General features: G+C 41.7%; 1 protein-coding gene and 1 long non-coding RNA gene across 2 annotated transcripts; one reads left to right on the forward strand and one right to left on the reverse strand.

The window, feature by feature from the left end:
- The first annotated feature begins 6,546 nt into the window (after positions 1 to 6,546).
- On the forward strand, positions 6,547 to 18,797 carry LOC113024929 (CD5 antigen-like). The gene is made up of 8 exons (XM_080303665.1): positions 6,547 to 6,682; positions 9,069 to 9,101; positions 9,224 to 9,505; positions 9,853 to 10,158; positions 11,170 to 11,451; positions 12,241 to 12,567; positions 14,305 to 14,402; positions 14,509 to 18,797. The coding sequence occupies exons 1-8, from the start codon at positions 6,595 to 6,597 to the stop codon at positions 14,521 to 14,523; spliced, it is 1,431 nt and encodes a 476-aa protein (XP_080159791.1). The 5' UTR covers positions 6,547 to 6,594; the 3' UTR covers positions 14,524 to 18,797.
- A 4,030-nt stretch (positions 18,798 to 22,827) lies between these two features.
- Positions 22,828 to 24,326, reverse strand: LOC113026182 (uncharacterized). The gene is made up of 3 exons (XR_003272889.2): positions 23,902 to 24,326; positions 23,760 to 23,826; positions 22,828 to 23,226 (listed from the first exon to the last, which is right to left on the reverse strand). It is a non-coding gene; the product is annotated as an uncharacterized LOC113026182 (long non-coding RNA).
- Between the last annotated feature and the right edge of the window lie 986 nt (positions 24,327 to 25,312).

A 25,312-nucleotide genomic window follows, 5' to 3' on the forward strand; every position in this document is an offset into this window, starting at 1 on the left:
TGGGATGATCGTGGTAATATTTGAGCAGATAACCACGGAGGGCAGTAGGAGCAAACAGTTTAAGCTGCTTGAGTGGGTGGAGACCACACTTTGTCTTTGGGTCGAGGAAATAGAGGAGACTGTCATGGACAACGTACTGTTCCAGATCTTGATTATTCTCCCCCGTTTGTTGGTCAGTTTCCAGTTGATTGAGCAACGGGCCTGTGACTGGGTCCTCAAGCTGCAGCTGACGAACATGCGGGCGGTCCGAAACAATTACAGAAGGTAGAGCACGAAGGTCCATGCTCCCAATCACGGCATAGGGAGGGAGAAGATCAGTGGGGGCATCCACATCTGGTAGAGGATTACGGGAAAGGGCATCGGGCACCTTATTACGTTCTCCAGGTTTGTGGATGATGCTGAAGTCAAAGTCTTGAAGGCGCAGAGACCACCGAGCAAGCCTGCCAGAGGGATTCGGTCGAGACATCAACCACTTGAGGCTGCCGTGGTCGGTGTAAATGGTTACGTGCAAGCCTTCGACATAGGGTCGGAAATGTTCCAAGGCCCAGATCACGGCCAGACACTCCTTCTCTGGAGTTGAGTAGGGCTTTTCCGATTTGTGCATAGCCCGGCTAGCAAATGCTACAGCAACGTCTTTGCCATCCTCATCTTTTTGCATTAATGCTGCCCCAAGACCAGCATCGCATGCAGCAGTGTGAATGAAGAATGGACGCGAAAAATCTGGGAACCTGAGGACCGGCGCTGAGGTTATTGAATGTTTCAGAAAGTCCACAGCTGCCTGGCACTTGTCATCCCAGTGAAACTGCACGTCCTTTTTAGTGAGGGCGAAGAGTGGCTCTGCATGGCGGGCATAGTCCTGCACAAAGCGGCGATAGTTGCCAGTCAGGCCAAGGAACTGTCGAACCTGCTTTGTTGTGGTCGGCACTCTGAAGTCAGTCACAGCTCTCACCTTGTCAGGGTCAGGATGAATGCCAGCCGGCGTAACCCGATAACCAAGGAAGGTGAGTTCTGAAAGGCAGAATTGGCATTTGCTCAGCTTTAAAGAGAGGCCAGCAGACTGAAACCTAGTGTTGCTCAAGTCAAGCAGGTGTTGCTCAAAGGTCGGTGATGCGACAACAATGTCATCTAGATACACCGCGCAGGACTTATAAATCAGGCCAGCTAGAACATTGTTCATAAGCCGCTGAAAAGTCGCAGGGGCGTTACACAGGCCGAAAGGAAGGACTCTGAACTGAAACAGGCCACAGTGCGTGATAAAAGCAGTCTTTGGTTTAGCTTCTTCAGCAATGGGGACCTGCCAGTAACCTCGAGCGAGGTCTAGTGTTGTGAGAAACTTCCCTCTCGACAGAAAGTCAAGTGATTCATCCACTCGTGGGAGTGGGTAAGAATCCTTCACGGTCAGCTGATTCAGACCACAGAAGTCAACACAGAACCGTGGTTCGCGGGGGGGTTTGTTCACAATGACCACGGGGGCTGCCCATGGTCCTGATGCAGGTTCGATGAAGTTATCCTGTAGCATTTTTTTCACTTGCTCTTCTATGATCTGCTTTTTAGCTGGTGAGGTGCGGTATGGTGGCAAGTTAACAGGCTTTGCATCCCCAGTTACAATGACATGTTCTGCCAGAGAAGTGCGACCAAGGTGGCCATCAAACAGGTCACCAAAACTATTTAACAACTCCAACAGTTCTTCCCGTTCCTCAGAATCCAAGTTAGCTTCTCCAGCCTTATCACGGAGCTGCGGGGTGTTCTGCAGGGTCATAGTTCCACACTCAAGATCAGCTTCCACAAAGCCATTTTCACAGAGTTCAGTTCTTGTTGGGACATGTATTGTCAGTGAAGTGCGAGTCATGAAGTCCATCCCAAGAACAAAGGGGGATGACAGGTCCTGCACTATCACAAACCGCTGATAGACTCGCTTGCCCATAAATCCAATGGTCAGCCAGGTTATTCCTAATGGACTGCAGTTGGTGCCATTGGCCAGTCTTATTGGAGGAGAATCCCACGAATTCTCTAATGACTGGTTTTGGTGTCTCTCAGATAATAAGTCTGCATTTACTGCTGAAAGAGATGCCCCTGTATCTAGTGTGGCATCCAGAGCCGCCCCATTAAAGTTCACTTTAACTCTGAGAGGGGTGTTCCACGATGCTTGCGAAGTTCCATCTTCAACGTGATTGAGCACTGGTGGCACACTTTGATTTGACAAAGACGATGAGGGCTGAGTTATTGGTTGGGGGGAGGGTTGCCCCAGTGAAACACTCTCCCCCCCCTGAAGTTTCCCGGCCTCCTGCCCGTTGCTCTTGTCTCCCTGACCCCGCCAGTTTCATCTGGATCTGCAGGCTGAGCTACTGGATGTTGGTCAGGAGACAGCGTTTGGGGAAGCTCCGGAGCCATCCTGGGAGAGTGTCGAGCTCCCTGAAAATCAGTGGAACAGTTAGGGCACGTACGAGAGGTAACACCAGGCATGGCACATTTGAAACAGCGGGGTCCTCCCTCAGCTCTGTTTTTCGGCTGAGCTCGGGAGGGCCGTGAAAGGTTAGTGCCAAGAACAGAATGCAGCTCGTGGGCACGCAGCACTAGATCAATTACTGACTTTACAGGCGTTCCGTACAGTGCTACTCTGTACTTCTCCACTGCGTGGTTACAGATGAGCTCAATTTGCTCCAGTTCAGATGGTGGGTTCCTCAGTCTCCTAAATTCACTGAACATGTGGGCAACAAACGTTGGCAGAGGTTCTTCGGGGTGCTGGAAACAGTCCAGGATGCCTCTCAAAATCTGCTCCTGGTTGTCAGCAGGCAAGAAGACGGTTCTGAAAAGTTCACAAAACTTAGCCCATGTAGATACGTGAGGAATGAGCACATTAGACCACTTTCTTGGTTCCTTAGCTAGGAAGTGTGGCAGCTCTCTGAGGATTTGGGCGTCTGTTAGGTCTAAGGAGGTTTTATAAGCAGCAACAGACTGCAGCCATTCTTCTGGGTGAAGGCTGCCATCATTAGCGAACACCTTGGGCTCCAATTTAGCTTGGTGCAATGCCGCAGCAAGGACTCTGGTTGTATTAATTAGCTCCAGTGAATCTGAGTGGGATTGGGACAAGGCTCTGGCGGGCTGCGTGGGGCCAGGTGTTGAGATAGATTGTTGCATTTCCCTGGTTGGCAGGCCTGGCACATATGGGGTAGAGGAGGCCTGAGGAAAAGGGTGAGTAATCTGGGCAGCTGGCACTTTTGGGACTGGTCGTTTTTGTTGAGTCCACTGCTCCAGAATATTCCTCTGGAGGTCCAAAGAGTCATGAAGACACTGCTGAAGCATATCAACCTCTGCTTGCAGACTTTGCACTTTATGCCCAAGGTCAGCAGTACTATGTCTGGCAGTAAGTCGGTTGGGGTGTAACATAAAGTCTATATCATCACACATGTCATTCAAGTCAGGATGAGTAGCCATAATACACACTTATCAAAGACCCAAATCTATACAAGGTAGCAGTTAAGCAGAAATCAACTTCAGTTCTGGTCACACAAAAATATATGAAACATGTGAATTCTGAAGTTTAGCTACACATGTCTTATCTGACTTTGAAACGTGGAGGTGGAAGGAGCAAACACCCTGGATCAAAAGCATTTAGGTGTAAAATAGATCCAAACTTACGAGTAACTGAGTATGAGCAACACCTTTTCAAGTCAGATGCACTTAAAACAGCATTTCAATAAGGACAGTTAAGCCAGTGAGAATCAATAGCAAATCAGTTTGAAATATAGACAGCGTTCTTTTTTTTTCTTCTTTTTTTTTTTTTTTTTAAATACACTCACAACATCAGTTTGGCGATTTTCCAGAGGACACCAGACTTGTCCAGTCCTGACGCGGTATAGAGGTTTGTCCCGTGGAAAAGTTCCCACCTGCAGAGACCGTACGAACGAAGCAAAGTCTGCAGCGTGAGCTCAGCTGGCGAGGAAGGAAAAAAAAAATCCGGTGCGCTTTACTCCGCTTACATGTTCTTCAGAAACTATGAAGAAGCGGCATCCATCTCGCGTCCAAGTAGCGTGAATCCACGTTAATCCAAAAATGTCGCAGTAAAGGCGTTCGGCAGATGACGATAATACATCCCGAAAACAGCGCTGCGGCGGCTCCACTCGTTGCCGTAGAAACACACTTCCGTGATCCGGCGAATCGGATGTCCGCGTCGAGGCCAGCCTGGTCTGTCTCCGCGAAGTATGGCAGGCTACTACTAGCTCTACTTCTCCTCTATGTACCTTTCAGTGTATCAATCATCCGCTGCTCGAAGATACTGCATACTGAGGTCCAAGAGAAGATGTTCGGGCGCCATTTTGTAACGTTGGGTTGTGTTGTGTGGTTGAGAAGAGGCGGCAAAACACCTAGCAGGCTAGGCGGAAGGATACACACCCACACTGGTATCAGTAATCCACGGTGGTTCTTTAATGAGCTGCGGCTCAACAACAAAATGCCCAGCGTTCATACAACCCAAGCGCTGCAAACAAAACAAAAAAAGGGTCTCGAAAAGAAAACATAAGTCCGTCCCTCGTTAAGCACGAGCGTGAAGGCACGTGTCCTCATAATCACAGAGAGAGAGCGAGAGAGCAGTGGCACACACTGATGACACCATCAACCCTCGACTTGGGTGTCTTAAAGGGACACCACACCATAACGGCTGTTACAAGGGCTCCAGGGGTTCCAAAGGAAGGGTGCAGGGCAGTGATTAACACACTCACACTCCTCTCACATGAGCCAAGGTGTGAAAACGGGTATGAGTCACAATCAGGCAAGGTGAACCCATTGTGAAACCTAGCTGCACCCTATCATGTGATTTATTGAGGTCAAATGGCCCAGGATGTGAGTGGGCGTTAAGGCTTCTGGGAAGGGATCTCAAAACTCGATTATAGATGGCAGACAGTTGGTGTCATAAACCACCACCTCTGTTCAAAGATGGTTGTTCACACTGCCGAACAGTTACACAAACTCCATGGCATTATAGCATACACTGACACAAACCTCTAAGAACATCTTTTCAAACCGTTCCAAGATGCCTTAGTCTTAAACAATTACTCGCTGTCTCTGCTGCTCAGTGTTTCTTTCACCACCATTCTCAAAAGGTTCAGACGTGCATATTTCAGTGCATCACTATCAAACACTAGATTTCTGTTCCTGGTAAAGAAGCATTGTTAGTGTTGTATTGGAAGTGGCATTATCTTACTGTGTTTTTCATATTGGCCAACATTTTGTTTTGGTCTTCATTTTCTGGCATGACACCTGCATTCAGGACATCTCCATGCTGAATTTTTGCACTTTCCTGAGAATTTCTAAGCCGCAGCTAATGCTTTGCATGGACTCTTGTGGCTTTCTTCCTGGAAACAGGATTTCAGTTCTGGATTTTTTACCAACATGTGGGATGAATTATTGGAGTGTGACTCATTTTATCTGAATGTGCTGTCTTGTGTTGTTTTCCTCTTGCTATGTTTTATATTAGGTATGTTGGGTGGTACTTTTTGATCCAGCTAAGGCTCTTGGTCCTTGATTTCAGCAACTCGTCTTATTTCAGCTCAGTTGTTTTTCTTTTAACAGTTATTGTCCTTTTCTGTTTGCTTCCAAATCATTTTCTGTGCTTTAAGATGTGCACAAACACAGACACAGAAGACTTTCTTCCATAATCAGAGTTTTGAGACTTCCTAACCTTTGACATGAGATATGTTTTCATTTATCTCATATATCATTCTCGGTCTGATGTATCTTTTATTGACTGTTTTTTGCAAAACCAAGTTACACTTTATTAACTATCAGCAGTGAATTTCACCAGTGTGGTCTTCCTCCTGTTTAAAAATTTTCAACTGGACTGGGGGATAATCAGAAATGCTGACCTATTACGGGGTGGGTGGAGTTTATTCAGCCCACACAAATCACCATTTTTACAAGAATATGACTGCTGCTTTGAAAGAACTCAGTGCTGTTTCCTCTGTCTACATTTTTCCATCACTCAGTTCTGCATTACACATGGCTCTGATTGGTCAATCTGCTCATACTTGAGCAGTCCAAGTGACTTTTACTAAAAGCCTCCTTCACTTAACCACACACAGACACACATATATTTTATTTATTCTGCATCTATGTGCCTTGTCTAACATTCACATTTACACTAACACCCAATGACTGCATGAGGAAAAACTTTCTTTGGTGACTGTTCTTTACCCACTGTCACCCTTGTGTTAATGAATTCAGCAATAGTAACTGAACAGACGTGTATTCACTAGTAAAAGTTGGAGATTTACACCTTAAACCAGCTGCACTGAGAGACAGTTTCCTCCTGGATAAGATTGGTTTGGTGGTTTACTCGTGGACTCTGGCTGCTGGATTCTTAATAATTTCAGCATTAGTAATAACTGAGTTTATGTTTTTACTCTTGTGACAGACTCATACAGAACAGAGAAAAGTAAACATAAACGATGGGAATTCTGATCATGTGATGAGTAAGATGAGATTCTCTTGGCAGATACACACAACTCGCCTCCCTGTGCTTTTGTTTTTTTCTTTTAGCAAATTCTTCTATTATAACGAAACTAGTGTAACCTAAATTTATAAACCGGACAGCATGTGATGAACATAGCAGAGCACAGACAGAGACACGTTTATCCGGACATGGATCAGCTGTTTGTGCTGCTGCTGCTGCTGCTGTGGGGCTCAGGTAGGACTGCTTTGATTTGTTTTTATTGCACTAATGAAAACAAGTTTGAAAGTCAATATTTGGTGTCAGCAGCTTCATACTTCAGCTCAATCTGAGCTCTCTGAGCAGTTCTCTGTCATCTCTTCTTGAAGGACATTCAAAGCACTTCTCTTGGTGTTTCTGCCTTTTGTTTTGCTCTCTGTCAGGAATATTCAGGCTCTGGGGAGTCCATGACTGACAGTGTTCCACTGTTTGTCTGTTGTTATGGTTCAAAATATTGGGGATGGAGACAGGAGAAACACCACAATAACAACACTGGTCCGGCCGGGTCAAGTCAAACGATGATTTTAATGGTCACACCCGTGGGAGATGGAAACTGTATGCAGACAGCCTCAGATCTCATCACAAAAAACACATCTCCATAGTTTTGTAAAAATCAGGGTATTAGAACGCCCCTTCATGCGTAATGACAGATCAAAATAGGTTCCAGACATTAGTCACAGTTAATCGTGCATCTTGTACATCTTTAATGGCTACAAACAGACATAGAACTTCTCCTTTCTATAACACCTTCCAAACAAGGTAATAAACTTCAAGCCCTCAGGGTCTCTGAGGCTAATTATTGACTCTGGTCATCTGTTACCAAGTAGAGCAAAATATAGTGAGACTCCAAATGAGTTAAGACCTCAGGCCGGACACATTCCTAGATTATATGTATTATATGTACTGTAAGCATGTTGTTTAATTAACTACCACTTTAAACTTAGCAAAAAACATAATTGAATAAAAGACCACAAAGAATAATATGATATCAGTGGTATGTAAGCGCGTGCGGCCCTCTATGCTCGAAGCCTTTCCCCTCCATAGATCAGTCAGACATTCACGCTGACTGTAGCTTTTAACCCTTAATTAACTTGAGCACAACTCTATAATAAGCAACAAACTGCAATATGTATAAGTTGATCATGGTCACATCTGCAATGAAAGATCATATTATTCTGGTACCTGTAAGTAGAAAATCAAACTAGAGTTATAACAATCACTGTAATACAAAGGCTAATGTAAGATCAAAAACTTCAGTATATATTTAATGCAAAGCTGGTTATATGATTCTAATGAACTAATCGTGCCATATTAAAATAATGAAACTAGAAGAGGAAAAAACATCCCCTTTTTATTCTACACTGTCTAGGTATGCTTTTACTGCAGTGTTTCTGATCATTGTCATGCTGAAAAACATGTGCTTTTGTCAATCAGATGCTTTACAGATGATATTACATTTTTTATAATTTATCATTCTCTTAATTTTGACTGCATCCCCAATATTGTGCTGCTCTCGTTTGAATCATAAATATCTATGCTCCATTTTTTAAAATGTAAATGAGGAGTTTTCTTCACATACTATGTTTAATAATTCAGTTAAGTTTGATTCAATTTTATTTGTATAGCACCAAACTACAAGTAATAATAACCAGTAGTAAATAATAATGGTGTCATTTCCAGTTGGAAACTGTTCATGCTCTTCAGGGATTTGATTCAAGATCAACATGTGTTTAAAAAAAGTTTACAAGACTGCATCTGTGAAAAACAAAAGCAATACAGCACCTTGAGGTGACTTTTATTGGTATTTAGCTATATAAATAAAACTGAATTGAACTAAATTTTATTTGATCACGTTGTTCATGCTTTTAAATCAGTCTTTGACTTCTGTACTCTGCACTCTGGTTATTTAGATATTATATAAGATACTGACAGAAGATACTAATCAGACAAAACCTGAGTTTTGGGTCTGAGCTTGCAGGCCCTGCTGGTTCAGAGACTTATCACCCGTGAACAAAGCAAGACAAACAGCGATCCGTTTTAACTTGCAAGGGAAGCCTGGTCGGATCAGGCTGCAGCTCTTCACCCGACCTCAAATGACCGACCCTTCCCTGCAGCCTTTTATTCTGTGAATACACAAGCACCACCCATTGTCAACCCGTGTGCGTGCGTGTGCATGTGCATGTGCGTGCGTGTTTGCAGGTTAAAACCCAAATAAGTGACTTCCTGTTGATCACAAAGGGTCTTCTCCCCTCACCCTGTATATGGCTTAACCCCTTTAATGGTACACCATACACAAGCATAGGTGAGGCCATAAAGGGCAGCAAGTTTACTAAATAAGAAAACAGAACGTTTACATAGGATGTGCCTGCAGTTAAACACTGTAGCTTCCCCCACCATTCTACATGTAGGGGAGGACAATAGAAACAGAAGAATGTCTTTAATCATACAGTTTGAAACAAGGCTACAAATTTAAGTGCAAGAATGACAACTATTATCAAAATCACCCTAACACTAAGAGTTATGTCCACAGCTGAGCTCCACAGAATCCTGCTTTATGCTGATGGTTCTCTGATTTTCTCCTCAGGAATTCAGGCTTATGGAAAACACGATTCAACAGGTACACAGAAAAATTAAAGTGAAATGAACAATCACTGAGGGAAAATCGTGACTCGCATTTGTCTCTCATCGTTTCAGAAGTAAAATTGCTTCTTTACTGATGACGCTCTGCTTTCTGTTCAGAGTCTGATGATGTCAGGTTGGTGGGAGGAGCCAATCACTGCGGAGGTACACTGCAGGTGAAACATCTGGGAGAGTGGAAACCATTGCAATTCATTGACTGTACCCTGAAGGAAGCAGCTGTATTCTGTAAACATCTGGACTGTGGCTCCGCTGTTTCTATAGAACAGTCCCCACAAAGCTCAGTGTGGGGGGTCAATTCTACCTGTGTTCAGTCAGGATCTGCTCTGAGGAACTGTGTAACAACAGAAGGCTTCTCCTCTGCCGTGGAGCTCACCTGCTCAGGTCAGCCCATCAGTGACACTGATGCACCAGACACAAAGACCAGGTAGAATAGTAGCACATCATCTGCAGCAGCAGATAAGCCTGAAAAGACTTCTTCTATCAGTCCATCTGTGGCTCATCAGTATCCTGACACCCACACAGCCACCTGTAGTCAAGGCACTTCTTAAAGTAACCCTTTTGAATCTTTGGAGTATTCTCTAAAATAGTATCATTTTATTTTTCAGAAAAAGTAGAAAATTTAGTAAATATTTGCTGATATTGACGCACCACAAAAACAAATCACTGACAGCTGAAACATGTCTCTGCTGTCTCTGATCTCTCTGTTTGATCTTCTCTGATGTCTCCAGACTCTGTCAGGCTGCTGAATGGTTCCAGTCTGTGTTCAGGCAGACTGGAGGTGAAGTCTAACCAGAGCTGGTCCTCAGTGTGTGAAGCTGACTTTGACCAGCAGGATGCAGAGGTGGTCTGTAGGGAGCTCGGCTGTGGGCCTCCTTCGGTCCTCCAGGGGGCGCTCTATGGAGAAGTGGAGGCTCCAGTGTGGAGCAAAGAGTTCCAGTGTGGAGGCCATGAGTCTGCTCTCCTGGACTGTAGAAGCTCAGGCTCAGCTAGAAACAGCTGCTCACCTGGCAAAGCTGTTGGACTCAGCTGCTCAGGTAGAAGAGGAGCTGCAGCTTTGATGTGGTTCAAACTCACTTTATTCTTTTACTGATGACTCTCTGCATACTCCCAGCACATTTTATGTACATATTGGCAGTATACCTCTGCTGTCAGGTCCCTGCATCCACATGCTCATGTAATAAACCAGGGGATAGGTATGTTTAAATGTAGTATTGTAATGTATATGTATATTTTTATACATTATACACATAAATGATCATACCAATCATTTAATCCTTTGTAATCCACTGGATCAGGCACCATAAAAGGGACGAATGAATCTTTGGACATCATTGATCACCTCACTCTGGCCAGACTAATGAAGCCTCGACACTGTGCTTCTGAAGCACTGTGTAGTTGTTTTAGCACATATGCCAGAGCTTCAGCACGGATTCCTTTAAGCCTGTTTGAATTGAAGAACTCTGTCATTTTAACTCGCCTACGCTCTCAAGCTGGTTACCTCATTTGTCACTCACCTGCCTGCCCAGAGACAAAGGCAGAAGGACAGAGACAGAGAGACAAGTCTGTAGACAGGTACAGTCAGTTTCTTGGACCTGCAGCTATTAAAGCTATTTATATAGGGTTAAAATGTCCAGTGGAGACGAGGCTAGAGTGACTAAATAAGCGGTTCCCAGTTTACCTTAATTGTTGGAGACTGGAGTAGGAGAAGGAGGAGAAAAGCAGAAGAAGGGAGAAGAAGTGAGGAAGAACGTCCTCCTCACACAAGAGGTGGATGAAATTGGACTCAGAGAGCAGGCTGACGGTTCTTTGCTCTCTCAGAGTGTTAAATAAGTAAACATAAAGGAGGTTAAATACAGTTTTAGTTTGGTCCTTTTCTTTAAATTTCCAGGTCGTGCTGCAGTGTTTCATCAATAAGGTTTAAAAACGTTTGTGTGGGGCAGAATTTAAGAACATTTATCTCAAACCTATACTGAACAGATTCTCAGGGAAAACAACTCGGCACTGTCAAAATAATGACTTATGTAACAACTCTGCTTTCTGTTCAGAGCCTGTCAGGTTGGTGGGCCAAGCCAGTCGCTGTGCAGGCATGCTGGAGGTGAAAGTGGGAAAGTGGAGAACAATCGATTATTTTGACTGGGATCTGAAGGAGGCACATGTCGTCTGTGAACATTTGGGCTGTGGCTCTGCATTTTCTATACAATGGAAAAATGAGCCCTCTGAGATTTCTGTGTTGAAAATTGAGCCTGATTGTGTTCACTCCGGATCTGCTCTGAGAGAATGTGCAAAATCATCTTCCTCTTTCCTAACCCTGAATGTCACCTGCAAAGGTAAGCAGAATCATCTATCACATATCCTTATCTTATCGACTTTGCAGGGTTTAGTTCTTGTTTGTCACGATCACTGCTCTTCTGAAATATGTTCATACTTTCTGGGAAATTTTATCAAATGCTTCATTCCATTTTTATTTCAGTTATTTATTATCTGCTTGACCAGTAAAGACACCTGAATTCCTGTATTTCCTTTTGCCTGTCTCATTTAACTTAACCATCTCAGACTTTTCTTAAATGGCAAAAAGAGTTACCGTCTGAACCCTAAAAGACAAAATCTGCTCAGTTAGCTGATACTGAAGTAGCAATACCAAAAAAGTATCTGGACATAATTAGTGGAATCATTTGTATAATTGTGACATGAAAACTTTGCAAACTAAAAGTTAACACATATTAATACCCAATGTCAAAAGAAAGCCATTTTACCTTGACTGTTGCATCTGTTGTAGACAATCAGTGTTCACCAGCAAACCAGTTACTAACTTAAAATGTAAGTTCATCTCCAAACTGGATGGAAATAAAACAGACAAGTCGGGATGAGAAAGGAGATAAAGAGCTGCTGTGACTAAAACAACCTGAAAACTGAAACAAATTGAATGAAGAACACAAACTGTCCACCAGACGGGAAAACTGGAGGTTAATGGTTCGAGAGAGGGCTCGAGGAGCAGACATATGCTCTGGTGTTTACAGTAAATGATTTTGGAGAGAGTGCACCCAGCTGAGATCCTGCTACATTTTTTTTACAGAAGGTAGATGTGACCTCACCTTGCATCATCTCAATGTTTACAGACCTGCTGGTTCAGCCAATCATCTCTGTGTCCTTCATGAATGGGGTCTCCATGGCCCAGCAGCAGGGGCTTCAGGTGTCCAGGGGCTCAAACTTCACCATCAGCTGCTCCATCCAGCCACAGTACCCGGGGGGCTCCTTCCAGCTCACCTTCACCTCATCCAACACGGCGTACAACTACACCCAGCCAGCTGTCAATCACTCCGCCCACTTCCTGTTTCCTGCTGCAGAGCCCACCCACCAAGGAAACTACAGTTGCATTTACCACGTCTATGTTTTTTACCATGACTTGTCCTCTGAGAGCCCCCTGCTATCTGTCACTGTGTCAGGTAAGTTGAAGCAGAGGCTGCTGGGTTTGTGTTCAGGGCAGCGTTAAATAACAGAGAGGTTCAGGTTATGAGTTATGGTACTACTACTTTGATGCATACACTGCAGTATTCTGAGATACATAGAAATATTAGCCATAAATATGCAGTAAGTATTTTTGTACTTTATCACATGACCACATGTGGTCTTGAGCAATAGGTCTCCAGCTTTTTGAAGGTCTTTCACTGTTTTTCTTTGGACATTAGCTGCTTTATCACTCATTTTCAGTCCAGTCCTTGTACCTGACTGATCAACCAGTGTTGTGTCTACACATAACAGATAACTTGGCAGGAACTCAATTTTACATTGTTTTTTTAAATCACTATTGTGCTAGAAACTTGCCACCAAAGTGCAGCAATTTTGACATGTCTTAAGTTAAATCTATGAAAAATGCCAATTTCTTATATTTGCCTGTCCCGTTTGGTTCTTTAACCATCAGAATTGATGTCTGAAGGTCAACAAAGATACCCAACGGATTTATTTTATTTTATTTTCAGTTGTTACAGATGGGACAGACATGGCTGGGGAATAGGACAGGGAGAAAGAAAGATGAAGGAAAAACAGAGGAGAACAGGGAAAGTGAGAAAGGACACTTAAAAAGAAAAAAAACCTCCTGGATCACCTGTTGAGAGAAAAAAAAAGAAAACAAGAGAAAACAAGCAAAAAAAGAGAGCAACATAATAAGCACAGCACCATCGCAATAATCATGCTAAGTGTAAATAACAGTAAATGCTAGTGATGTGTCGATCGCGAAACAGCTCTTAGAGCCGGATCTTTGAAGTGAACGACGTGTTTTTTTGTTTTGTTTTTTCTTTCTCTCACCCTCTCTCTCGCACTTTTTTTCGCTTCACAGGGGGGAGGGGCGGTAGTTACACTTGCAGTAGCACAGGAACAGAGCGGGAGGAAAAGAGAGAGAAAGAGAGCCAGGGACAACAACATCACATTAGAAAGGCATTGTAATCATCCACAACTGAAAATAGTTGTGGATGATTACTATAAAGGATTCAGAAAGTTTATTCATGCAGGTCCATATGACAGAGAATATACATCTTCTTTTTGTTTTGAATATTTTAATTGATGTTTAATTGTGCTGTGGTTTGCAGTGTTTTGTGTTGTTTCGCTTTAAATTTGTTTAAAAGGAAAAAGCTGGAAATTTAAATAGTTAAAAGTTGAAATGTGAATAGTTGGTTTTTGTATTTTATAATTTATTTATTACATTTTATGTTGAGTGAATAAATAAAAGTATATTTACGCTGGCCCCTAGAGACAAAGCACGTACAAACTCCAAATTGTGTAAAAACTCCAAAGCATGTACAAACAGGCCGGTTGGAAGCCAAAAGAGCCGGTTCACTAAAAATAGCCGGAATTCCCATCACTAGTCAATATTAAATATTGAATGTTGTTGTGCAGCACGCAGGTCCGACTGCGCACAATGTGCTTTGAGGTAGCAGCCAAGAAAGATGTTGTTTGTGTCTGTGAACAGTGAACACCCGTGTGCACACCTGTGTGGATCAGTGTGCTTGTATTAAAAAGGTTTTTCCATTTAACGATCTGTTAAATGGAGTGTGGGGAGCCAGAAACCCATCCACCAGGGCATGAAGCAGGCATGGAGGAGATCCAGGCCCCAGACATCCAGAGGCCTTGACTGAATGAATTATCTCTTTAATGATGCTTGTTGACTGTGAATGTGTCTTTATTAGATCCCACACACTCAGATGTTGTTAAAGGTGTTGTCATCCCACTGGTAGTCCTGCTGGTCATTGTACTCATGATCCTTGGTCTTCATCTCTATCGTCAGGTACTGAGCACGTTTGTAGCTGAGAGTGAAGCTGCTCCTTTTTCATTTGAGGATAGGATAGAATTGCCGTAGAAAGCCTGATTGCTGTGCTGTGATGTGTCTCCAGGTCAACAAACAGTAGAACAGCCAGCTGACTGACTGTAAACTCTGTGTTTGAGCCCCTGGAGGAAGGCCAGGAACAAGTTCAGCCAGCAGAGGAGGACCTCCAAGGAGCTCGAAAGCATGTTTGGACAGAGCATGGTCTTATTTCTACACCATCTGTTTTGTCCTCCATCCTCCTATCTGTGAGCCCGAAGTCCGGTCAAAACACAAGTTCAGCAGGGCTGTGCAGAGATGTTTGAAAGGGCAGGTGCTCAAAGTTTTTAAAAAAAGGGGCACATAGAACCAGGCTGAATAACAACAACCCACATTCATCAAGAATCTAATATGGAATTGCATCATACTATATCACTGTCATCAGGTGGGGACTACGCAAAGCAAACATAGCTTATATTTTACCTATATATTACAATGATGCTATTGAGGGGTTACTGCTGCTCCTGCTGCTGATTGTGCTGGAGGGCAGGTTTGTGTTGATCTGAAACTGTAGACATCAAAAAGTCCATAGGAGAAATGGTAGCTGATTAAACAAGTGTTATTAGATGATAATAAAATGCAAAGATTGGTGACAGCGCTTGGAATCATAAAGCAAGTGATTGAAACAACTGTGGGAAATAAACTAGGCTCTGTCTGTGACTCACTCTGTGCAGCTCTTCCTCCTTCCATCTCCTCATCTCATTTATCACTCTCCACCAGTGTTGGTCAAGTTACTTGAAAAAAGTAATCAGTAACTAATTACTGATTACTTCAGTAACTAATTACTGATTACTTCCCCCAAAAAGTAATCCCGTTACTTTACTGATTACTTATTTTCAAAAGTAATTAATTACTTAGTTACTTAGTTACTTTTTAAAAACACGATTTACAACCTGAAGAGGTGATAAAGCGATAGATCTTTCAGCCCAATTCTACTTTTTCTGCATAATCCATCATACAAAATGTAATCAAATGGAAAAGTCCCTTTTTTTTTTTAACTTGTTTTATCAGTTTTAATCTTTTAACTTTATGCATCAAGCAAAACTTTAATTATATGCAACATTCTCTGACTGGAAGAAATTAGTTTAACATTTAAACCTATTTTCTGCACATTCCAGCACATAAAATATTTTTTGTGTTTACACTCACTCTTTCAAATAGATGCAAGTAAAACACAGCAGAAAATAAATAAAGTCAAAGACTAGTGGTCCTGTTGCTCTATTTTCACCTGTAAAGCAGGAGTGGGGTAGGCGGAGGTTTACCCTGGTGCAGGTGTGCCGCAGCGGTCAGTGGAAGAATCCGCGAGTTTCTCTGTGAGTTTCCCATTACGTCGTTGCACACTCGGTGCTTGCTTGGAAGTTTAGGGTTTTTTTCGCTGTAAAAAGAAGTTTTCTTCCCACGCACAACGGACGCTAATGTTTTTGTCACTTTTTATGGAATCAAACTTAAAGTAAGGACAGTACTTCCACGCTTTAAACGCTGCACGCTCATACTCTCTCCCACACTTCATATATGATCCATTGTTGATCTGCACACAGCTTTTGTCATTAACGTCGCACTTGCTTACGTCACTGTCATGAGACATTCTCGCAAAAAAATCATGGTTTTAGTAACGCAGTAACGCAGGGTTCCTACGGGAAAGTAACGGTAATCTAATTACCGATTTTGAAATAGTAATCCCTTACTTTACTCGTTACTTGAAAAAAGTAATCAGATTACAGTAACGCATTACAAGTAACGCGTTACTGTCCATCTCTGCTCTCCACTTGCTGTCCATCTGAGAGCAAGGTGAAATTTGCTATTGGATTAATGTATTATTTAATTATCCACACTTAAAAACTCTCACCAACGTTATATCATTAGTAATAAATTTAAAAAATCTATACTGTATATACTATGGCCACAAGTTTGCATCATGGTGCTGATCCAGAATCCTTCCTTTATTATATATTATAGTGCTATAATTATAAAATAATGATAATACAAAAATAAAGTAATAAATATAAAATGGGGCTAGGGATACGTATTTATGATTATTCAATTTGTTTGACTATCCATTCTGTGCAGGCAGAACGCTAATTAAATGTTTAACCCTTTAAAACCGGTCAGAGCGGCATGCTCCGTTTTGCGCAACTACTTTTAAATCCCTGTAGAACTGCAACCACGTAAGCTAGTGCAATAATTTTTTTTGCATATGAAACCGGAGGAGTTGTACTTACATCTTATGCCATCAGCTTGTCCTAGGTCACAGTTTCGTTCCACATATAGCTTTGCAAAAACTGCATAAAAAGCACTTGCAGCAACAAAAACATAATATTCCAGAAACACGCTTTGCCGAGCCAATCAGTTGTTCGTAACACTTCTTAGGTTGGAATAGACATCACCACGAACTATCGCATGTCCGCCATGACCTGCCGGAAACCGGAAGTGACGTCATTTTCGCGAAAATGTAGTCTTTTACCATCAGGGCCTGATGAGCCTATACTGGTGTTTTTAAAAGTTATCTTTGACTTTATGACTTTCTGTGTCGTTTCTGGGATGCTTAGGACTCATATTGCACTGCTGGAAATAGTTTATTGTGATGCACATGCTGCTCTTTTGCAAATTTGCACTGTAATATTTGTTTTCGTTTTTCCTGCAGTATATAAAAATTGGTGTATTTCAAAAATAAAACCATGAAGACACTTAAAATAAATTTCCTGTGGTGGGAAACTATTTTGTGCAACTTTTTTGTATTTGCAGTTTAGAGGGATAAGCCTCTTAAATTTCTCTAACTAGAAATATATGTTAAAAAAAACAAAAACGATTTAAAAAAAATTTTGTAGTTTATTGCACTTTTTGCAATTTATGTAATTACTATGCCCTTAATGCATGCATATTATGAAAATTTGGGCTATAACAGTTGTATTGATGTATAGCAACTTGAAATGCTCCCAAAAATGGCACTACAGCATGTAAAAATATAACATAAGCTCTGGCGGACTTGGGGTAGGTCTTAAAGGGTTAAACTAGAGATAATTTTACTTCTGTAAAATCTGCATTTTGTCATATTTGATACATAAATATAATACAATCTGTCTTTTGATGTATTTTCTTTATAATGTGTGTGTTTTTTATAATCATCCATAATTATGTTGATATGCATATCAGATATTTTTCAGTGAAATATTAGTCCTCCAGAAGGGGGTGCTGCTCTTGTGGCGACCTGCAGCAGGTGTTTACTGGCGTTTTCTTTTTGTTTTTAACTTTGTTTTAATTCTGTTCCTAACTGTGGTTTTAACTTTTTATGAGGTTTTTGCCGAGATGGAGATCTTCTACACCTTATTTTTATTGTTGTTGGCGATATTCACCTGGAGTCAATCACTCTTTTTTTTTCTTTTTTTCCCAAACTTTATTTGAAATTATAAAGCAAACAGTCAGTCATTCCAGTTCAGTTTGTACAGTAGACATACAAGGCAAATAAGAGTAACAATATACAGTACAATGAAATAAGAAGGATAAATAAATAAAGGGGAAAAAAGGGGGGATTGTGACAGACTTCATAACAACTTTGTACTTGAAAGTGGTGACAGCTCATATGTGTCTATTTTGTGTGCGTGTGCGGGCCAGACGTGGTCTGCGTGAGTGAGTCTGATTGTCATTTTGTATGCAGTCGCTTTTAAGCTGATGAGCAAGCTACACATGTTCAGAGCAGGAGCTGGTTGACCTTATCAGAGGGGAGGGAAACAGAGCTATGATATCTCAAGCATGCAGCTATCCATGAGTTTAGTTTCTTCCTGGCACCCCATATGGGCAACAGCTTTTCTGCATCCTGATTCATGTGTGTGAGACTTTTGTAACATCAGCATCATGTTTTTGTTTTGTCGAAAAGCAGGTGATTGTGTCTGACGTCATGGTGTGTGTGAGTTACAGAGAGGTGTGAAAGTATGTGAGTGAAGTGGTCTCGAACTGGGGAAGACATGATTCTGCAGGTCACCTGCCCAGTGGACACAAAAAAGAAAAAAATAGTTGTGTGGACGAAATATGAATGATAACATGGCAAGTGTTTGGTGTTTCTCAGCCTGAAACAACTGTAATGCCACTTTCTGTTTTTAAGAAAGGAGAGTTCCAAAAAAAAACCAGAGAGAGAGAGATGTGTGTTGTTTAAGCAGTGAGGAGAACAATGAAAATGTCTTAGTTTGTCACTTTCAGGTGAAAAGCAGACCTGGATCAATTTTCCACATGCAGCAGTTGGAAGAAAGTTATAGGTTTCACATCATTAGGAAACACTGAGGCAGAGCTTTTGGCTGAGTGGTGTTTACAGCTTAACTCCCATGTGTTCCTCACCCTGAAAAAACAAGCTCCATGGAAGCTAACCTCTGCCTGAAGACAAGGAGTGCAGTTCCAGAAGCACAGCACATCTACAATTCATAGCAGCCCAAGAGACAACAACAGAGTCCTGAGAGAGGTCCAGCAGCAGTGTGTACAAACGGCATCAGAGAGTAAGAAAACCCCATCATCATGGATGGATGGAGATGCGTTTCCAGCAAGCTGCAACTTCACTGTGTGTGAAGATGACTTTTGAGGAGACTGTCTGAGTGACATTGGCCACTTTTGGAGTGGAATGGCAAGATGAGACAGTGAGGATGACACAGGACAAAGCTGAAGAGAACTGTTTGCCATTGGACTGCAAAGAGTGAGAGGAGCAGGTGAGAACACAGAGGAAGGCTGTCGTTTAGTGTGGGAAATCAAAATTTGGGTTAGCAATCCTGGGAAAAAAGGAAACTGATTTAAGTGGGAAAATTGTGAAGGAGTTTGGACCACAAAATGAGAAAGGTATATAAAACACACACAAGCAGAAAATGCATTAACCATACTAACCCTACATGCATATACACATACAATGACACTCATGAAGACCAGACAGCATCTTAAGCATGAGATTCTGTTTGTCATCTTGTCCAAGTCACTCAGTAAGATGGAAGTGATACGTAGACTAGTGGATTAAATATTATAGGAGGACAGATGATTGTATCATAGGGAGAAAACAGAATGCTGATGAAGAGTTTTGCATGATTGTTGAGTTTCTGGTGGGTGAATAAGTTTTAACATGGCACACATTTGGTTACATGAGAACAGAGATGGGCAGTAACACGTTACTTGTTACAAGTAACGCGTTACTGTAATCTGATTACTTTTTTACGGTAATGAGTAAAGTAAGGGATTACTATTGCATAAACGGTAATTAGATTACAGTTACTTTCCTGTAGGAACGCTGCGTTACTGCGTTACTAAAACCGTGATTTTTTTTTGCGAGAATGTCTCATGACAGTGACCTAAGCGAGTGTGACTTTTGTGACAACAGCTGTGTGCAGATCAACAATGGATCATATATCGAGTGCAAGAGAGAGTATGAGCGTGCAGCGTTTAAAGCGTGGAAGTACTGACCTTACTTTAAGTTTGATTCCATAAAAAGTGACAAAAACATTAGCGTCCGTTATGTGTGGGAAGAAAACTTCTTTTTACGGCGAAAAAACCCCTAAACTTCCAAGCAAGCACCGAGTGTGCTACGACGTAATGGGAAACTCACAGAGAAACTCGCGGATTCTTCAACTGACCGCTGCGGCACACCTGCACCAGGGTAAACCTCCGCCTACCGTAGTCCTGCTTTACAGGTGAAAATAGAGCAACAGGACTGCTAGTCTTTGACTTTATTTATTTTCTGCTGTGTTTTACTTGCATCTATTTGAAAGAGTGAGTGTAATCACAAAAAATATTTTATTTTATGTGTTGGAATGTGTAGAAAATAGGTTTAAATGTTAAACAAATTTCTTCCAGTCAGAGAATGGTGCATATAATTAAATTTTTGCTTGATGCATAAAGTTAAAAGATTAAAACCAATAAAACAAGTTTTAAAAAGAGACTTTTCCATTTGATTACATTTTGTATGATGGATTATGCAGAAAAAGTAGAATTGGGCTGAAAGAGCTATCGCTTTATCACCTATTCAGGTGTAATTAATTACTTTTGAAAATAAGTAATCAGTAAAGTAACGGGATTACTTTTTTGGGGAAGTAATTGGTAATTAGTTACTGATTTTTCAAGTAACTTGACCAACACTGCATGAGAAGAAACTTATTATGTGATGAGACAACAGGGTTATGCTGTATGTTGTGTGTGGTGTGGCTGATTGGATGAATGTTTGAGATTAAACTGGCTGATGATTTGTCTCATGTTACAAAGTTGAGCCTGCCAATTAGGTTTGGTATGATTTATCCCCCTGAAATGAAGAACACGTGTCATGATTTAACAAGGCCTTTCCTTTCCTTTCTTTTCTTTTATTCTTTTTATTTTGTTACTTTCACAGTGCACTGAAAGTTTTGTTCAATATTCTTTGTCATCTAAGCAGATCTAAATGTTTCAATAGGAAGAACTACACAACATGTTGTTGCGAACGGTTGCAAAGTGAGTTTCTCCAAAATTAGAATGGGCTCAGGAGAAAGTCATTTATTTGGGACAATTAGGAAGCGAGTCCCTTTTTCTATAAGGATACAGCGAGGTAATCCAGTCTAAAATTCTTCTTTTTCTTTTCAAAATGTTGTCGTTTTGCTGAGGGTGGAAACGAAATGTGACAATAATTTCCACTATCAGCAAAAGAAAGAATCAATGAGTAAATGAATGAGTGAAAATTAAAAAATGGGGAACTGACTGACTGATTGGTAAAAGCTGACTGGACAGACAAAAGCTTGACTGACTTGACTCCAGTATGCAAGAGTGCACCTCCACCCAGTGACAAAAGGGTGGATGTATGTATGTATGTTTCTTTTTACAGGAGCAGAAAGATGACAGCAACAGGATGCATGAGCTTTTGGGCTGTGCTGACTTAACCTTTTAATTGCCACTTTCTGTGTCTTTGTGAATTTACCAGCAGTGTGTTATTCATTACCTTGTGTTGCTCACAAAAGTCACTTTGAGAAAGAGTGTATACACCTGCGCAGCGCTAACATTTACATTTCTTTTCTACAACAGAGGGTTAATCATGTGTTTGATCATGTGATTTACAGTATGACACACAATTTAATGTTTTTCTACCACAGGATTACTGAGTTTTTGTGTGAAGAAATGGTATCACTCTTGGCTGGAAGCAGTGCTTAAACAATGGAAAAAACACAAACTTTGTCCAAAAACATCTCGTTCAGCTGTTTCCCACTTTTTCTTTGGTCATTTTAGCCTGGGCCCACCTACTATCCTTGGAAACATAAAATGATTGGCTAGAATCTCAAGTGTATCACATCTCAGGGGGGGAAAAAAGCACCGAAATAAAGCTGAGAAATCCTAAATCAGTCTGGTTACCACCGTTTATGCCATAATGGCACCGGATACCGGTACCCATCCCTACTCTCCGGATGCTCCTAATTTTATTCTTCGTGATTTTAACAATTGTAATCTTAAGAAATCACTGAACAATTTCTTTCAATATGTCACTTGTCCTACAAGGCATAACAAAACGCTGGATTTGTGTTATGGACCAATTAAGGGGGCATATAAGTCTGTGGCCAGACCTGCACCAGGTTCTTCGGATCACAATGTTATTCACCTCCTCCCTGCTTACAGATCTGTGATTAGGAGGGAGATGGCCTGTGTCAAGTGGACTAATGTCTGGACAAAAGACAGTTGTGTTGCCCTTCAGGGGTGTATTGATCGCATTGACTGGTCCTTGTTCCAAGACAGCATTTCTGATTTGGATGAACTCACTGATGTGGTTCCTGAGCACCTTGGAGGGCAGTCGGAAGTCTCTCAAGCATCTGAGGTGGTAGAGACGCTGACGGGCCTTTTTCACCACGGTGTTGATGTGACCTGTCCAAGGCTTCAGCCATGAGGAAAACTGACTAACAATGCAGTGACGTGGGATCAATCCTGGTTTTAGGACCAACGCTAGGGAGAAAATACATGAACATACAACACAAGCACACACAGTTATTAAGTGTCAAACATGCAACACAAATGGTTTAAAAAAACAAAACAAAACTGAATAAAATAAAAACCAATAAAAAGTGAATGTAAAATCCAAATCTCCAAAAGGGTAAAAAATACAAACTGGTGAACTTGAATCATCAAACTTGCAAAAAGTAACCAAAAAGCAGTTCATGAGGACACACAGAAACAGACGGCGATAAAGGCAAATCGACATTGTCTTTATTGACAGAAGGAAAATGAAAGTCTCCCTGGTACTTATTAGGCTGTCAGTGTGAAATGTTCCTTTCTTGAGCAGTGCTGTTGAAATCATGTTTTAGTTATGTAACACCTGCTTAGTATAGTAGGGTTAAACTTATAAACTAGATTCGAGAGGAGTAAAATAAATTTGAGAGAATTGAGTGTTGAACAGCCGGCAGCTTTATTACAATGTTACAATGGTGCAATAACCCAATGTATACAGCACAGAAAATTAACAGAAGATCAACAGAAAAGAGCACTCTTTCGAAAATAACAACAAAATAAAATAAAATGAGTAGTCTCTTTAGACCTGACTCCTGATGAGCAGGATATTGGGACTTCAACAGTTTCCCAGAGAAACAATCTGTATCAAGTAAGCAGTTTTTGCTCTTGCTTATTTGAAATCCTGCGATTCGAAGTAATTCAGACTGTAGCTCTACTCCTGCATCCAGAACAGCTGGCCACACTGCTTTTGGATTCGCCAAGAGTTTTCACAGGGTCTGGCTCGCCATCCATATCCAGAACCACTTCAGATCCAGGATCACAAAAAACCAGTCTGCACATACAGTACAGAGCAATAAACAAAACAGTTCTTAACAGTTTTTCTAAATAAAACGAGATCTCATAGAGTTTTCAAAATCAAGTACACTGTTGTTTTAACATTGTTCTGTCTCTATGAATTCCATTTGTACTGCTTTACAGCATTACAATCAATTGTATTTATATACCCCTTTTTAAGGCATATGTAATCACATCATGAAATGTTTGTAATGTAAGTAGTTTTACATAACGTATTTACATGAATCAACCCATAACTGAAATGACAAAGTGCAGAAAAAAAACACTGGACAACATTTATGGCTAAAAGAAAAGTGCATCCTGCATTAGTTTTGCGCATTTGTGAAGATGCCCAATCAAATAGACAATAAAATAAAATACGACACTCCATTTCACACACAATTCAAGTACTCCGACTGGCTTTAGCTTTGTTGTTTTTTTAGACAATACAGAATTTTCACTGTTGCAGTTATTACCACATGTAAAATTAGCATAGATTTTCCTGCTAACTTATCATTTTTAGTAACTCACCGGAGTTCCCAAGAAACAAACACACGCTCTGCCTGGTTTTGGTCGAGAGTAAAACACATAAAGGCCTCTGAAAAGTACATAACTTTAAGTTAGAGACTGTAAAAAATACTTTATAACACTTATTTTATACCGAAAGACTCACTGTGTAGCTTGTTAATTGCTCTTGGGTGTCTTGCTCCATTTTGCCTAGCTTAATGCAGCAACGTGCTTTTGTTGCATTCACTGAACTACGGAAAATCAAAGTGTGTTCAAGGGGTGTCGGAAATAATAATACAAGGTAAAAAACAAGAAAATACTAGTAACCATGTCTATAGGGATTACAGTTACATTAATCTTTTTTTCTTTACCATCTTTGGGAGAGACTCAGCTGATGTTACTCTGCACTCTGTTCTAGGATGCCCTCTGGACCCAGTGGAGGTGGTGAGTGACAGGAGAACGGCGGCTAAGCTGTCATCCCTGTTGGACAACATCTCCCACCCCATGCAGCAGACTGTGACAGCACTGAGCAGCTCCTTCAGTGGCTCATTGTTACAGGGCTGTTATTAACTGACTGATTCAAGCTAAAATAGGCACATTTGCTGGATTCAGTGTGTTGTGTTACAAGGTTCTATAATAAGGGAAGAAAATTAGTACATGCTGTTACCCTGTCAGACCAGGGGTGTCGCTAATGAGGCTGGGTAAGAGAAAGAGGAGAAGAAGAAAGTAGAGAGCGAGAACAAGATGGAGCTCCGCTGTAAAGCCTAAAATAAAGTGTTGAACCCAGACGTCGCCTCCGCTGCCTGATTACACACCCAACAAATTGGCGACGAAGATGAGCGCTTCAGTGCCGAGCCCACCGCCCTTTTTGCAACATGCGGGTGAGCCGCCAATACCGTTTATGACGTGGCGCAAATTCTTTGAGAACTACATGCTAGTGATAAATGCTACGGGAGATGCATGGCCGGAGGCGAGACGACGAGCCATCTTATTACATTGCTTGGGACCAGAGGGACAACGACTTCTACACACTGCCGAATCAAGGTACAACGTTTGCTGAAGCCATGACTGTGCTTGAAAACCACTTTGTCCCTAAAGTGAATGTAGTGGCATGCAGGCACACATTCAGACAGCGAGTTCAGCGGGCTGATGAAACGGTGACCCAGTATGTTGCCGCCCTCAGAGCGTTAGCTGTGCCATGTGGTTTTGGAATAATGGAGGGTGAAATGATTCGGGATCAACTTGTTGCTAATGCTAATCTCAGTGTTGTTAAAGAAAAATTGCTGCTGGAGGAGGACCTTACATTGGACAAGGTAGTTACTATTGCATGTCAGGTGGAGGCTGCGGTCAAGAATGCTACACTCCTCTCTGCTGCACCCACGGCCCAGACTGCGGCAGTACAAGCTGTGGAGGTGAAGGACGCACGTCTTCGGGGAAAAAGAGGAGCGCGACCGGCTCAAGCTCGGGGACCTACATCTAAAGAATGGCACAAAAAGGCAAGTGATAAAGAGCAACAGCGTCATTGTTTCAGATGTGGATCCGAGAAACACCTGGCTAATGATAAAAACTGTCCAGCA

Source organism: Astatotilapia calliptera, chromosome 7, assembly GCF_964374335.1.
Source record: "Astatotilapia calliptera chromosome 7, fAstCal68.1, whole genome shotgun sequence".
In the NCBI taxonomy this organism is placed as follows: domain Eukaryota; kingdom Metazoa; phylum Chordata; class Actinopteri; order Cichliformes; family Cichlidae; genus Astatotilapia; species Astatotilapia calliptera.